Raw genomic sequence first — 16,087 nt, 5'->3', positions numbered from 1 at the left:
AACTCGTTCCCAAATTAACCGGAAGAGATGCTGATAGTAAGGGCCGTGACAAGTCACCAAGATTATTGGGAAGGCTAAAGGATGGGATTGGGAATGTCTGCATTAATAAGAAGCTCAAGATGACTGCAAAACCACAGAGAAGAACAAATTGGAGTTATGTAAATACATCCTCTAATAATGCGTTTTGGTTTTGGTTCATTCAGGACAGCACAATTACCTGTGTGCGGGGAGGAATGACTGCATAATTGATAAGATTCGAAGGAAGAACTGCCCAGCCTGTCGATTACAGAAATGTCTGCAAGCTGGAATGAATTTAGGAGGTAAGCAGAATATTAATAGTTCGGTCTCTTAATTTGATTAGGCAAAAACATTGGAAATGTGCAGCCTTTTTATAGTTCTGGCAGCTGCTTAATCTCAAAAGTTTAAGGTGGAATTATTCTGAAGAAGTGCTTAGTAACTAATGAACTATTGTCATTCTAAATCAGGTTTTGGAGATATGTATTTTATGGCCCAGAAAAAAGAAAAGTGGGTGTTTTATGATGACAGTAATTTTAGTGGAATCTCATATAGCTAAAAGTGTTAAGGTTTCAAGTATTGCATGCTTCTTTTTTTGGTGATGAGCATTCTCTCGAATACCGAAAAACATTTTACAACACCATGAAAGCAAATTCACATATAGTGAAACCTCTCAACGTTTTTTGTTGCTTATTCAACATTTATATTGATTTATTTCTGTGGCTGTTTGGATATACAATAATTTTGATGATGCTACTCCATCAACATACACCAACAACAAAAAGGCAAAACCTTTTCTTAATTATCAAAAGTATTTTGAAAACAGTACAATAACAAAACTTGCAATAGTTTTTTCTGTTGCTTTGATTCTTCAGTTGCTATGTCCACACAATTCTGGCTGTGCTTTAGTGGGTGTCTTGTTTCAAGCCATCACCTGAGCAAGTTGTGTTACAAATCACTTTTTCCCACCACTCTTAGGTTTATTATGTTTGTGAACGGGAGTTTGGATACTGCTGCAGGTTGTTTCCCTTATGCACAGGGTGGCCCTTGCCTTAGAGTGTTCTCACTGTTCCAGAAGATTATAACACAGTTGCATTGATTCCTCCAAATCATTTCCTATCTCATAATTTGCTTTTTATCCTCCTGGATCTATTCTCCTAGTAGCTTAGTTTAGCTCTACAGGCAGATTTAGCTGCTTATCTTTCATAGCTTATATGCAAAATCCTGGTTCCTGGCTGCTGTGTTGTACCTTTTTTCTACCTCCCAGACTTCTTTTTCTGTCTTGTCTCCCACCAGAAATACTCTGCAAGCCGCTCCATACTTTTTTGGGGACAATAGCCCTGTTAAGACCTCTTTCAACCCCCTTCCCAATTTTGAGATGCTGTGTTGCCCCTAGGCCCCTTGTTTTTGCTTCCCAAAGGAAAATAGGACCAGGTTGTGGCATGCTGGGGGCTGACAGCATTCCCTTGATTTTGAACCACGCTGTTGAATGGGAAGCAGAACGGCACCTTTGATGAAACGGGAACTCCATGGTAGTAGCTCCTCCTTACCAAAAAAAGGTGCTGAAACTGCCTGTGGAGCAGGAAGCCCAGCTACCCAGAGTGCTGGCAATTTTGCTGGAGCCCATCAGCAGCTGGTACAGGGCATCCTCCGTTGCCGTGCCCTGTGCAGCGCCAGCAGAGCTCCTGTGAGCCTGCCTTGCTAGACAGGCAAGTGTGCTTAGCACTCCAGCAAAATACGGGGCTGCCATCCAGCTTGATAACCTTTTGGAACAGCAACACGTGACGCTTCGTCTACAATGTCATGAGTTCATCACTGCAATTTCCTGGTGTGTTTCGAAGGACATGTTCACACAGTGTTGTCCGCACAGAAACAAGGGAGGGGGGTAAACTTTTTGCTTGAGGGGGTCGCTTTTTTTTTTTAAATTGGCTGGAAGGCTGTAAATGAGGAATGCATTGAAAAATCTTCCCTTGTATTGGAACTTGGTAGCCTGCTGGAAATTGTAGTTAGTGATCTGCGTTTAATGACCTAGAAGGCCCAGTCTGCCTTTACAGTGTACTGCTGGCATGTTGTTAAGCTTTGTGGTTGAGCTGTTCTGGTGATTCCCCCCACGTAGAGAAGATAAGGTGACATTCCCATACCTGATGTGATCTGTTTATGCCACATAAAGGAGCTAAAATGGCATAAAAAGGTGCTTCCATCACTGCCATGAATGAGATAGTGGGGAACGGCTCTGCATGTCAATGCAATACGGTGCCTTCTGCTGGTCCAGGGGAGAAAGGCCAGGTTGGAGGCAGAGGGGAAGGACTGCTGGAGAGAGGTAAAGTGCCTGCAGCCCAGAGACAGTGTTACTGTTTAGAGAGCCCCAAGGCCTGCCAAATTATGCTAACGGACCTTTCAGCCTTTGAGCCAGCCCAGGTCTGGCAAGAAATGTTGGTAGCTTAAGGCTATTTGCTGCTTAGGCCATCCTTCTTCCTCGGTGATGAGCTTTGCATTGGGCGTCTATGGAGGAGTAACACAGCATTTTGGACTTAATTTTGGGAACTTCTTTGTGCTGTTGCAGGGGGTTTCTGGTATGGTGGAGATCATCACAAAAAAGGAGGTGGAAATGGCAAAAAGAGGTATTAATGCATTATTTGAAAACAGTAATTTTCTCATCATATAAATTTGCAGGGTTTGGTATTAAATAACGTTTTTTCATAATTAGCCTGAATAGACTGAGTATGTTCATGTTGTTATGAAGATACATCGTAGCTTCGTGTGGTCAGCCTAGTTTTGCCAAGAATATACATTACTCCATTACCTGTTTCTAATTTGAACTTAGAGGCAAAATGTGCAAGTATTTTGTTAGTGTGATCAGTAAGGAGCCGGAGGAAAATGAATTTATAAATGCAATTTAGTTTAAGTCCTATTTGCAGCATGGTACTCTATAGCTGAGTCACACTGCACAGTGCTGTGCTCTTTGTGCAGTAGATCTAATTTAAGCTCTCACCCTCCAAATGGAAGCAAAGGTAAACACAAAAAACAAACTGTATCAGCAATGCCTATGTGTTTGGTTCGTGAGAGAGTAAGATAATATGCAAAAGGGTCATAGGCATAGCTCAGGGCTGAAATGTGTGCAAGTTGCTGAAGCCATTTCTTTTCCACTTGTACATAATTATAATATTTTATCCCCCATTAAAAAACAAAAACAAACAAACAAAAAAAACCAACAACAACAAAAAAACAAAAAAACCCACAAAGAATGTCCAGTTGATGTAGAAGAAATTGTGTCTCAGGGAACAAGGTCTCCCGTGGGCTGGAAAAGCACTTGACTCTCCTTTGCATCTCTTCTCATCTACAGATGGGAGTGAAAGACCCCACGCTGCTACCCAGCTCCTCCCAGTTACTGCAATAAGGGGTTTATAAAGCAAATTTTGTAATTTGAAAATTTGTGATTGTCTTCATGCTGTTACTGAAGTTACTAATAATATCTGTAGTGGAAAACTGGAAATCAGAAAGAGAGTTTCCATGTTCCTTGCAGCACATTTTTACATAATCTCCAATTAATCTACTGATCTTTTTCCATTTTTGTTTGGTTTTTTTTCCCCTTTTGGTTGTATTCTTTCTCAGTATTTGTGAAATGTTCTTTCTTTTCTTTACTGTGTAAAGTGTTACAGGTTTGTTTTGATGGCATATCTTCTACTTCCCAGCATGCTACATTTTTTTCTAAAAAAATATATACATCTATTTTGATGTGTGGCAGCATGCCATGTTTTAAGCACCTTTTAAAAAATATGTGTAATTCGGTGATACAAAATACACCTTTTCAAGAATGCTCAACCAAATTAATTTCTCAGTTTTATTGTTTACCTCCTCCTTTTGTTTGTTGAAAAACTGGAGCATTTTCCGAGCTCTCATATCCTCTAATAATCTTTAGAAAATTATTCATCAAGTCAGCAAATAATTTACCTAATTATGTTCTTTTCTCAGTTTCCGTTTTGATTTTATAAGAAGCATCTGCAACCTGTAATTTCTGCAAAGCTGAAGTTGCCAAATATCATGTTAATTCATCCTCCTCATTTCTAGAAAGTATGTGTGTGCACTGCAGACAGATATATCCCTTCAGCAAGTAGGACTCCAAAACTTTTTTGGGAATCGTAGTTTGTTTGTTGTTTTGTTTTTGTGTGTGTGGTTTTGTTTTTTTTTTTTAACTCCAATGCCATATGCTAGACTTAATTATTGGAAGACATTCAGAGTGAGCAACTGCACTATGAAGGTATGCTGGCCCATATTTGGTTTATGCTCTTTTCAAGATTCTGTAATTAATTTTCAGTTAATTATCGACCAGAATGACGTTATGAATTGTGAAGTTTCTTCCAGCATACGCCGTGATCAGATTTGTCGAGTCTCTCACTTCCGCACGAGACATTTTCGTTTGACTCCCACCTCATGCTGCTGTTCCCACGGCAGCACCCAGGAGAGGGTCTCGGTGAGACCTCCCAGTCCCACAGTGGTGCTCAGCATGGTTTCTTACGCCACCACCAGCTGCATCCAGCAAGGCAGCTGGTGCCTCGCAGCAGCGCCTGGGCCGCTGCATTGCAACCAGTGGCACGCAGAGCCTCCTGGTTTGACTCCTGTGTGCCGTGCTCTGTGCTGAAGCCTGGAGAAGGGAAATGTTTTATATGGTGTGACTTGAGGACACGCACCCCCACCTCTTTTGTTGGCAGGTTAGTCCTTGCCCCTCTGATGTGATGTAGTGACCAGGCATCCCCCTCTCTTCTGCTGCGTGATCAGAGAAGATCCCTCTTCTGCCGTGTGATGTGCCATACATGCGTAGGGGACAAAAAAGTGTTGAGAGGTCTGTACCGTGTAGGACTGCAATCCTTTCCTGCCTTGGCTCCTCTATAAAACACTGCTGAGACTCACTGGTCTCCCACAACAGTGAGAAGCAGCTTGGTGAAGTACCCTTTGGATATCAAAGGGATATAAAATAGATTTCACCTTGCAAATGACATAGTTCGTCGTGCTCTCTACAGAGACTGCCTGTGAAATTTGAGTCTTGGGTTTGCATACATTTACATATGTAAGAAGCTTCATGCACAAGATGCTGTGTCTGTTTTCTAGTCTTCACTTGCAGATATCCTTACTTTTTATACATTAAAATATTTCAATAATCTGAAAAATAGGTTAAATGAGAGAATGAGTAGTAAGATACAGTACTTCACCTTTTTGCCCAGCTTTCCATTTTCTGTTTAATAACTCGCAGGGATTTAAAACTGTGGTATTATTTTCAATTACTGCAGCTTATGTGGTTTATGTTATCATTGTTCCTATCTTTTTGAGAAAAAGAAAGCAATAGGGAGAAAACGAAGAGGAAAAAAACGACGAGTATTAGAAAACTGAAAACTAAGGAAAAACTAAATACAGGAAAATTGTGTCGTCCTGGTTTTCTCTAAAAATTTCTACCAACTTTCTACTAAACAAAGTGTCATAAATTTGAAAGGAAAGAAACCCCTATGTGTAAGAAACTAAAGCGATTTTGGGTACATGTATGATTAACTTTTATTTTTCATTTAAACTTTAACTGCAAAGTATTTTGAAATACCCATTAACTTTAACTGCATTTTTATTTGCATTTATTGTGTAGCATTTTCTTCTGAGGGAATCTAGTCAATTTTTTTTTTAATTTGAACATTCATCTAGGTTTATATCAGTTCTTCCAAGACACTTTTACCAATATACAACAGTATATTGTTATTTGTGGGTTTTGTGAAGCAAATCCTCATGTTGTCAATTTTTCTTACATTTTAGCTGGACAACTTAGTTGTGGTACCTACCAATGTCTAGATTATCATTGGTATTGTTTCAAAGAACATTCATATTTTTCTGGATGTGATAATTTCAGAAAACATCTGTGTTAAGATAGAAATCCATCAAGTTATGAGATTGTGTTAAAATCTGCTCTTTCTCTTAGCTAAGAAGTGAAGCACTAATTTACCTACTTTTATTTGCACGTACAGTGTATTGAGCCCAACAGAGTAATGTAACCTTAAGATGTACATGTAGGTAGCACTATGCTACCTTGTGTTGTGATTTTGTTAGGTCTCCCAAATTGTCTCATGGGCATACTCATAAGAGAGATCAGCAGGGAAATTCATGTTGTTGCATGAAGTCCATGTTGGTGACTCTTCAAAAGAAGACACCCTTCTGCATGAGTAGGGGCAGTTGTTCTTAAGGCACTGGTGTTACTGCACCACCCCACACCTTGTGATTATTTTTTTTTTTTAAGGGAAAAAAAAAGTCTGTCCTGATGTTTCGGATCTTGTAGGAACCAATTTGTTCAGCAATGAACTTTTCCTACTTTTGTGTCCATCTTCCTCCGTGTTACAAGATACTGCTCTTGCCCTGCTTTCAAGATGACCCTCTAACTTTTCATCTTGAACCATCGTCAAGAATATTGTAGATAACTATCAGAACACTCACTTGCCACAACTATTATGAAACTGTTTGAGGAATGATGATTAAAAATGCAGAATTTTGAGGAGGGCTGGTAATGTCAGAGTAATCTCTCAGGCATTGACTAAAAAATGGTATTGAAAGCGCATCATTGTACTTTACATTTTTCTGATGATTTTATTTCATATGTGAAGGCCGCTCAAGAAGACGCACTGCCGTAGCCTGAAAGCACACTGCTCATATTCAGCAATCTTTGATCAAACTCCTAATCGGGTTCATGTTTTTAGTACTCCTGTGGTTTTTTTTAAGTTTTGCTGGTTTCAGCTCTGCCTTCTGATGAGCGCCCAGCTACCAGCAACATCTGTTCTTTTCTCCAAGAACAACCTTTCCGGCTTTTGGCACGGGTGTGCTGAACTCCAGACTTCCCTGTTTTATCTGCTGGATGCTCCATCGTACAATTCTCAGCATAACACCCTCAGTTGCCAGCCTCCCAAAGGAGCTGCATCTTTTCGGGTCTCCTGCTGGGAGCGTCCCAGCCAGCCTTGCATCACATGGCAGCAGGTGCCTCTACAGCCTGTACAGGCTCAGAGGTTGCTCTTTCCTGAGCGGGTCATATTCTGTATGTGATGTCTTGCTTTGGTTCAAAACACAAAGTGGAGAGAGGCGGTCACAGCTTTCTGAGAGGAAAGTTTAGGCCCTCCAGAAGAGGTGCAAAAAAATCTCCCACCGTTGTGCTGCTGTTAGGTGACACAACTGAAGCACAGCAGTGGCTCTTCCTTGGATGTCTTCTGCCAGGCATTCCCTGGCTGGCTTGTGTGGATCCCGTGTGCAGTGCCCATGAGCTTTTAAGCTTTTCTGTCTGTTGTCAGGGCTCCAGCTTTCACCTCCAAGATGCTCCCAGGGTAGGTGACATTTGTGGCCTCTTGACTCCCCCAGGACAAAGACTAATCCCCCTTTTCCCCCTGTGCCCTGGTACACCACTTCTCTGTCTTGTACGGTATTTAATAACCTATTTTCCTGAGGATCCTGAAATTAGTTGCCGTTTATCTTTGTTGCTCATACAGATGCATAAAAGCAAGCAAGCCTGTAACACCTCTGTTCATTGCTTTGTCTCGCCGTGCTGGAGCAGACCAGAATGCTTCAGCATTTCCGAAATTCGTTACACACAGCTCTTGGTGATGTTTTGTTTTTTCCTGAATCATTAAATTATCATGCTTCCTTCCATAGTGCTCTAAGTCCATATCCTTTTTAATCTTCCCCACAGTAAAAGTGTAGTCCCTGCTATGAAAGCATGTCTGTGTCTCCCGTTCCTCTTTCCAGAGCTGCTGGTTATCACCAGAGCCCTCCTGAAACCTCCCCCTGTGGTTTGTGGTGGTGTGTTTCCATTACTCACTTCCCCATCACTGTGAGAAGCCGGAGGAGCAGAAAGAACTTGTCCTTTTAGCTTCTGCCGAGCCATTGCTTCAGTGAGTTTCCACCCGAGTAAAAAGGTGTGAAGATTTATCTTGCCATGCCTGACACAGCTTTGGACACAAAGTATGGTGGGCTTGTTATGGTGAATAGTGGTTTTTGTTAAAACCCTAGTTAGTTGCCTGCAGGTGTCCTGTGGACCAGTTTGGAAGAGCCTAGAGTAGAGCAATGAGAGTGATCAGCAGCCTGTAAAACTTGACTGGTGGGGCCAGATTGAATTACGTAGTATTGTTTAGTTCAAGAAAAGGCTGGAGGGAAAGTTGAAGAGGGGGCAACAAGTGTTGCTTTAGCAACAAGTGTTGGTAAAGAGAGAAAGGAGATGATCTGCTTTCCATATCTGTGAAAAGCGGGACAAGAAGTAATGAGCAACAAGGAAGATGCAAGTGAGGAAACGGGAGAGTATCCATAAGGCCAGGGAAGCACTCAAATAGAAGGTCTGGGGAAGATGTGCAGTCTGCCATTGGGCGTCTTAAAGATCAGGTGAGACAAACATTTGCCAGAAGTGATGAGGGTACAGTTGACTCTGGTCTGAGTAAGAGCATGGATCGTGCAACTGTCCTGGCTCTCTTCCAGACTACGATTAATATTAGGTAAGTAGGATTAAGCTAGATAATTTTTGTGCAAATAAAAAGTGAAAATGTTATTTCCATGTACAAAAAGACTTTTTAGATTTTGACATCACTGAGCTTCATTGAATGAGTTATTCTGTATCTCTGTCCTCTGTGTGACAGCATGTTTTGAAGAAGCAATGATGCTAAGGCTATGCAAGTCTTGTGCTCTTTCTTCTGACATTGTGTTGCTTTTTTGATTGTCTGCTACTTTGGCACCTCACAGGTTTTAAATTGACTCTAGAGCTGTGCTTTACTCCAGTAATGTCACAGAGAAAATTTATTCAATCACAGATTGTGCCTTAGCACGTGAATCTGTTGTTTGTTCCCCTTGTTTTCTTGTGTACCTTGCTTCAGAATTACTGTAGTAACTTGTATTTTGTTTTGAATCTCGTTTCCTGCTTTTTTCCCCACCAATTCCCAAGTGCATGCCTTTTCCATTTTTAGTATCTGTGTTTTGCTAGAATAAGTGTAAGAAGTGGTAAGGATACCTGGCTCAAAAAGCAGACTTTAGAGTTCAGTGTTCGTAGAAAGAACAATCCACAGCAGGTTACTGAAGGAAATGTTGAGCACATTTAAGCCTTAGAAATACACAACAGTCAAGAAGGTGGTGCTTAACAGAGGAAGGCAAAGTGAAGGCACCGGTTGGGAGCGTTCCTGAGCCACCGTGTACCACACATCTTCCTGCAAATTGGTGCTGATGGTTTGCGTGCTTTTGCGGTTCTCTGCCATCAGTCTTCCAATTTCCTCCAATGCTCTAACATCTTAGTAACAAAAATCACCTTCCCTGCAGAAGATGCAAGAGGAGGGAGACTGTAGAACCTGAGCTCACAAGACCAGTCCACCCTGAATGGACAGTAAGGGCATTTGTCAGTAGGGAATAGAGAAGGTACTGATGTGGAGCAACTCTCCTGCCCTCAAAACCGTGTAGTTGTCATACTGGAAAGAGCGAGCTGAGGAAATTTGCATGTGGCTTCTAGGTCTGTCTGCACATGGTCCAAGCACATTCAGGCGTGTCATTTAGACATCTTCTTAGAGGGGCATGTGTTAATTTTAGTCATTACTGGCTAATACTCTACTTCAACTGCCACACTGTCAGTTGCAGAGAGATGCTCAGTTTCATGATTCAAATCATACATGTGGGTAATATTGCAGAGTTGCATTTTCCCTGGAAGGTGGTTAATATCACATACAGGGTGTTTCACTAACATTCAGGTTGGTTTATTAAAGCAGGAGATTAACATGGTTATATTCTTTTTTTTATGACTAATCATGAACTGGGTGGTGTGAAAAATACGGCTGAGACGACTGCAGAAGATAAACAGCCAGCTTGTATTTCACAGATAGCATTACTGTTCTGGGAAGCGGGGTAGATGATTTCTAGAAGATGAGGGACAGACCAGCAGCATTGGAAGTGTTAGAAATAACATCATCTGAGAGAAATCTGAGTTCGTAATAACTGGGGATATGGAAATTGTACAGGTGAGGAGACAAAGTATTTCAAAATTTTTACAAAGTATTTCAAAATTTTTGTTACTTGGGAAGAATACCAGTGGGGATGTGGTGTGTTACGATGTAATCAGAAAGACGACAGAGGGGAGTACAGCACTTATCAAGCTGAGTTCCAGTAATAGTAGTGCAAGAACAAAAATGAAGCATTTAAAGCATGGCACGCTCTTTAGCATGAAGTGGAAGCATGAGCACTCAAGATATAGGATGAGAGGTGCTGCGGCAGAGTTTGCTCATCAACGTTTTTGAAAAACTGAAAAGCTTGAGTACCTGTGTCTCCAATGTAAATACGAAGAGGAAATTTCACAATGTAGTAAATGTTTACAGGGCTGTATCAGGGGCAATTGAGATGACTTAGTGTTATGATCAGGATGAAGGGCGCATAAATCATGGAACAGACTTAGCATTGGGTATCAACTCAAATAAAAGCAAGAGAGAAGACTTGGATGAGGAACGCCTGCAGAAGGTTGGACGGGAATGGGTGTCTTGGGAGGAAGGTTGTCGCTTGGCACAAGGCAGAAACCAGTGATCATAGCCAAGAGCGTTCAGTCTGGTACAGTGGAAGATTTCAAAATCTGTTCTCCAAAGTTTCCCTAACTTTGTTTTCAACCAAGTTATTACCAATGCTAGTAGTTCAAGCTGCTGATGTTTCATTGCTGCAGGTGTCTTGGAGTTGTAGGCAACAAATACTGGAATTGTAGGTGATCTACTCTTCACATTCATTGTTGGCATTTTACTGCTGGTCTTTAAATCTATTTGATGAATAGTCAAAATGACTGATGCATTTAGTAGACAATGCTTAGCTCAAAAATGCTTGAATTTGCCATACATTTGAAGAATGAATAGATAGTAAAATAGGAGTTTTGGGAGCATCTGAAAAGGACTGATTAAGATGGGCTTTCATCAACTTTATAATTTTCTTTCGTAAGCTTTTTTTAAGGCTTTGTTTATTGGATGATTTAAATACTTAGTAAATACATTTCTTTTTAAATTAATGAAGCAGTACAAGAGGGAGTTTTATGTATCAAAAATGTTAGCTGTGAGACTGCATGATGTCAGTTTGGGATTTTATATGAAATATATGTGGGGGAAATTTTCATACTTTAGCTATTTCTCATTAAAAAGCTTTATCAAAAACAGCTTGATTTGATTTTTAACAGGAAACCACTAATTGGCATTTGGTAAAAGTTGTTCCCACATGGGGAGGAGTACCCCTATGAAACTGTTATTTTTCAATTAATTATCACTTTGAGGATTGCTGAGAAACAAGCAAATGTGTTAGACATTTTCCCTGACAACCTAAATATTCCTGTAAAATGCACTTTGGAACTCAGCTTTCTTTTGTTACTTTTGTCCGCTATCTCTTCACGAATGCGTAGCCTGAAGCTCGGCACATCTAAAAGCAGGATTAATTCCCTCTCTTTCTTACCCAGACCCTTCCCAGTGCCTTCCCTTCTTGATTGCTGTAGACATCACTGTCCCATTCATCAGACAAGTAGGTAACCTGAGCTTCATCATTGACTCAGACCTCAAAATACACGAGATTTGATCTGGGCTTTCACCTTGGTTTTTCTGAGTCAACTGTGATGGCTCTTGTCTTTGCAAGGCTGCTTCTTTTATCTGTGCTATGAAGGCTGTCCTTGCAAGCAGGTCTCCGTGGCCGTGGATCTACGGTCCTGAATCCTGCATGCAAAAGCCAGCATACTGCAGAGGAACAGTATCTGTTCCATGAGATGTGTGCAAGCGCAGTTATGAGGTGCCACCTCCCTGTAGGTGTTTGTATTTCACCACTCAATATCTTTAGCCGTAAGTATAACCAGAAAGGAATGCAGAATTCTCATTAAAATATTATAAGATTTCTCATTAAGTGAGTGCATAATTATTTGAAATAACATTCTCCAAAAGTAGCTGTGAGTGGTTTGTTGCCACACTGGAAGAGAATCTGAAGTAGGGTCCTGTTGAGGGTCAGTTCTGGGTCTACAGTTTTACTAATTACTTGCATAACAAAGTAGAGAGTGAATATGTAGGAAATTCTCCTCTGTGGCCAGAATCAGAATTCAAAAGCATCTTCAGTTCTAGTGTCTGAAACTAACCTGATGGCATTTTCCATAAAAGTGCAGAGGATTATCTTGAGAAGTGCAAGTTGAGGTTTGCAAGAATGAAATGCCTGAGAGCATCTGTTTAAGATTGCAGTGAAGAAAGAAGCAGAGTTGCATGATGATTGTGTATTAAATTTGAGTCAGTGATGTAAAATTGTTGCAAAAACAGGCAAGTCTCGTTTGATACTAAGACATTATTCCCTTCTTGTCAGAGCTGGCAAGTGTGGGCCTGATGACAGCGTCTGGTTTTCAGCACTGCTGGTCAGGGTGGTGGGGATGGGGCAACCTTAGGAAATTGTGCTGGTTAGTAGGATTAGCAGTACCTGTGTCCTTCCTGATGGATACGTCTCTTACCTCTTCTTGAAGATCTCCAGTATGGAAGTCTCTGCTGGGTCCCTTGATAACCTATTCCAGTTTTTCAGACCTTTACCTTTAGAAACGTTTCCTTAACATCTATACTGCATCTTCCTTTCTGAAATTTCATATTGTGTGCCTGAAGAAAGCTGTATACAGACTACAGGCCGCCCAAGAACAAGGATAATATGAAGCTTAGAAAAAACCATAAATCTGTAAGGAAGAGTTGAAGAAACTCAATTTATTTTAGTGTAGAAGAGAGAAACATATTAAGAAGGCCATGATATCAGTCTTTCAATACGAGAAGTGGTGTAAAAGAGAGGACAGGAATGATAAGTTGTTTTTATGGGCACTGGGGGAATGATGAAGAGAAATGAACTTTACTGCAGAAACAATGATGCAACATTGGAGATGTTGAGGGAAAACTGACTGGTTAGGCATTAGAGGAAGATGGGGGATATTGCGGAATTCCCTTTATTGGAGATTAAAAACATACTGGGTTGGGCAAAGTATAGTTGATCTTACTCAAAACAAGAGGATAAACTGCTTCACATATATTGTGTCTATGCTTTACAATGCTGTACTGGAGCATCATTGCACTGCATTGTATATTAGAATCTGTTCCAAACAAAACAAAATACAAACACCTCTGAAATTGTTCTATAAGTGAAGAAATAAGCTGGAAATATTTACCTAGTTACAGTCAGTTTTACTAGTAGCTTAAACCCAACTGGAATAAAGAACCAAAATATGTTTAAATGAACACAATGAAAATAGTGTACAATTATGTAGATTAAAATGTGTGTTAGAAGCTCTTTCTTTCATCTGTGCTGTACCTCCTTTTTGGTATACTGAATGTGAACCAAGAACAAGAATTACATTTATGGATGTGCCTGGATCTTTGCAGGGTCTGAATGAAGGCAAATAAAATTTGACATACCCATAAATCAGACTTCATGCATGTTTATTCCTTGTCTTTAAGCTGTCCAATCCTGTCAGATTAAAGTGTTACTTATTAATTAGTAAGCAGTTGTGAATGATGTTGGCAATGCCAAACTATGTCATTATTTCAGTTATTGCTACCATTTCATTCTACTGAATTCAATCATTGACTTTAAGCTTATTTTCCAGTAAAAGCTTGCTTTTGCTGGTGAAGGATAAGAAATCAGGAAATTTTCATTGCTTTGTTAATTAAACTATACTGATTCCTCAGGCTCACGGCAAGTGATACCATTTTTCTATCACTTTCTAGTCTCCTCTGGGTCACAGCTGTCAGAAACAGATTTTAAATTTTATTTTGCTATGTGAAGGCGGGACCTTTATTCTTTTTCCTTACCAGCTGCAGTCTTCCTTTCTTTGCATATTTAGACAAACTAGTTGATCTCTTCAGCATATCCAAATGCCACTGCAGAAACTGCCTTTGAAAGGCCACTGCTTTGCAAGAGCAAAGTCCTTTTGGTGGTGTGTCTTCTGTGATAAAGGAATCTTGTCCTCTCCTTTTAAGTCCTTGTCCCCTGTCTCAGTGGTTAGTTTTCATTTCCTTCCTCCTCTTGGTCTGTCCAGTCAAACCAGTAACTCAACCACTTGTCTGTGTGTCTCCCAGGTTTGTACCTGGCCTTTCCTCTTACACATGGAACAACACTTGAGGTCACATTTGGAGGTGACCAAAGCTCTACCTGAAAAGCAGTGGTTTGCTTCCCAAAGTTGGTAGCTGGTTTATGGAAGCTTGAGAGTCCTGTCTTGGTTGTTCCCTTCTTTGTTTCCTGACGAATAAAGGGTGCATGCCTGAATGCGCTTTGGAGAGCAAATGGGATGATACTGTAAGATCTTGTTTGCATTACTGCTTTTCACTTTATTCCATGCATTTGCGTGTGTGTGTGTATATATATATAAAATGTCTGTATTATTATCTAGAAATTTCTCAGCAAATCTCATACTCATTGTGCTAGACACTTAAGTGAAAAAATGTCTGTACCAAGATAGCTCAAAATTTTCATATATGTCAAGATACAACTGATTTGGGGGAAGGGAGACACTATTTGCGGTAGCAGTAAAATAGCTAATGAGAACAGATGTCAGCTCACTGAAGTAAGTGAGGCAAAGGCACCAGGCAAACATGATGAAAAGATTCAGAGGAGGAAAAAGTGGCATTTTGATGGAGCATTTATCTATACAAAGGTGGAAGCAAGTGACAAAGTATGTATGTTTGGTGAGGGCTCAGAGGAGAGCCTACCCAAAGGCTGTTACAGCTGCCTCGAGGGGAGAGTTGGCAGCTTGACCTTTGGTGATTCTGATGCAGCAAGGTGCCGTAGGTCGCTTTTGGAGAGGAGAGGCAGGCGGCAGTGGAGGGGTGTGCGGGTGTAGCGTGGAAGAGGGAAAGCTGTTAGCTGTTGAGGTTGAGAGGGAGGTGGTGGTGGTGGTTGTAGCTCAGGTGCAGAGTTCGAGTGGTGAGGTTGGGACCTGGGTGGAGGAGCTCAAGTATTTGAAATGCAGGTGTACGCTGGCATGGCGTACAGGGCAGGCACAGTTAAAGGTGATCGGAATGTGTGTGTTTTGCAGCATATTGTCTACCCTCAGACTGCCTAGATCACTGGTAGTACTGTACGTACTTTGAAATAACCCCAAGTTATACCTGTTTGAAGTGCATGTTGTGATCCCCCCTCACTTTGTCTTTGTAATTACATGCATTTACTCAAACTGCTGCTTTCTCTTCCTCTCCTTTACCTTTTTTTTCTTTTTAAACATCCATTGCTTCCTGTGTTCTGTGCTGTATCCATTTTGGTTTCCCCTTTTCTTCCGCTGATGTTCTGTGCTTTAAGCTAGAGGTAGTGTAAGTTCTTATCTTTTGATATCACTTTGATAACACTTACTGATCCAGATGTACTCTGCAACATGGGTAGAATAAAGATCTGTTGGGTCAGGATCACGTTGGTCCTGGCTCTGGCAGAGCTTTACATGTATGATAAATAAAGCTCTTAGTCGTCTATATCATGTCTTTAGCTATGCAAATAATAATGAGGTTTTGATAGGCAGCAAAGCAAGCTCTGAATATCATCTTTTTTAAAAAACAATAATTGCAGGGAATTATCATTGCAAGTCTTGTAATTCACTCTGCATAGAACTATGGATAATTTTCAAAACTTCAGATTTCTCTTTAGGGCACCGGATGCCAGCATGAATTTGCAGAGCATTTTAGATTATTCATTTGCTAAATTTAAAGACTGATATAATTCTGCAAACAAGATACTACTCTGCTATAAAACTGCTGAGTTAAATAATAATACTTATATATGTCTTTTATCTACTGTTGATAGCATTTCGTTCTTTGGCATTTTTGGATCCTTTTTTCTTTTTTAACAATAATGCTGCTGAAAATCATTAATTTTGAGCCTATGAAAAACAGTTGTCAGATGTGTGGCTGTGTGGAGTCCATAACTTAATTTGTGTATATTCCCTGGGGACAAAGGGAGTATAGATTAGCTCCCTCTAGACTCAACTTGTATAGTATGTGTAACTTTCCTATGGTATTTTTAAGAGCGTATAGTACCTTGCCTGTCTTGTAACTACCCGAATACCTCAAACTTAACCTTTAAA

At 40.5% G+C, this 16,087-nt stretch overlaps 1 protein-coding gene across 1 annotated transcript in view; it reads left to right on the top strand.

The window, feature by feature from the left end:
* LOC104620836 (mineralocorticoid receptor) overlaps nt 1–16,087 on the top strand; it is a gene marked incomplete at its 5' end in the record, with an annotated part of 92,954 nt that overhangs the window by 36,361 nt on the left and 40,506 nt on the right. Inside the window, one exon of the mRNA XM_010287160.1 lies at nt 204–320. Within this exon, the coding sequence (XP_010285462.1) occupies nt 204–320 (117 nt within the window). The remainder of the gene's footprint in view (nt 1–203; nt 321–16,087) is intronic.

Source organism: Phaethon lepturus, unplaced genomic scaffold, assembly GCF_000687285.1.
Source record: "Phaethon lepturus isolate BGI_N335 unplaced genomic scaffold, ASM68728v1 scaffold1275, whole genome shotgun sequence".
Lineage (NCBI taxonomy): Eukaryota > Metazoa > Chordata > Aves > Phaethontiformes > Phaethontidae > Phaethon > Phaethon lepturus.
Note: the sequence above shows the minus strand (reverse complement) of the source record. Positions and strands in the feature narration are given on the sequence as shown.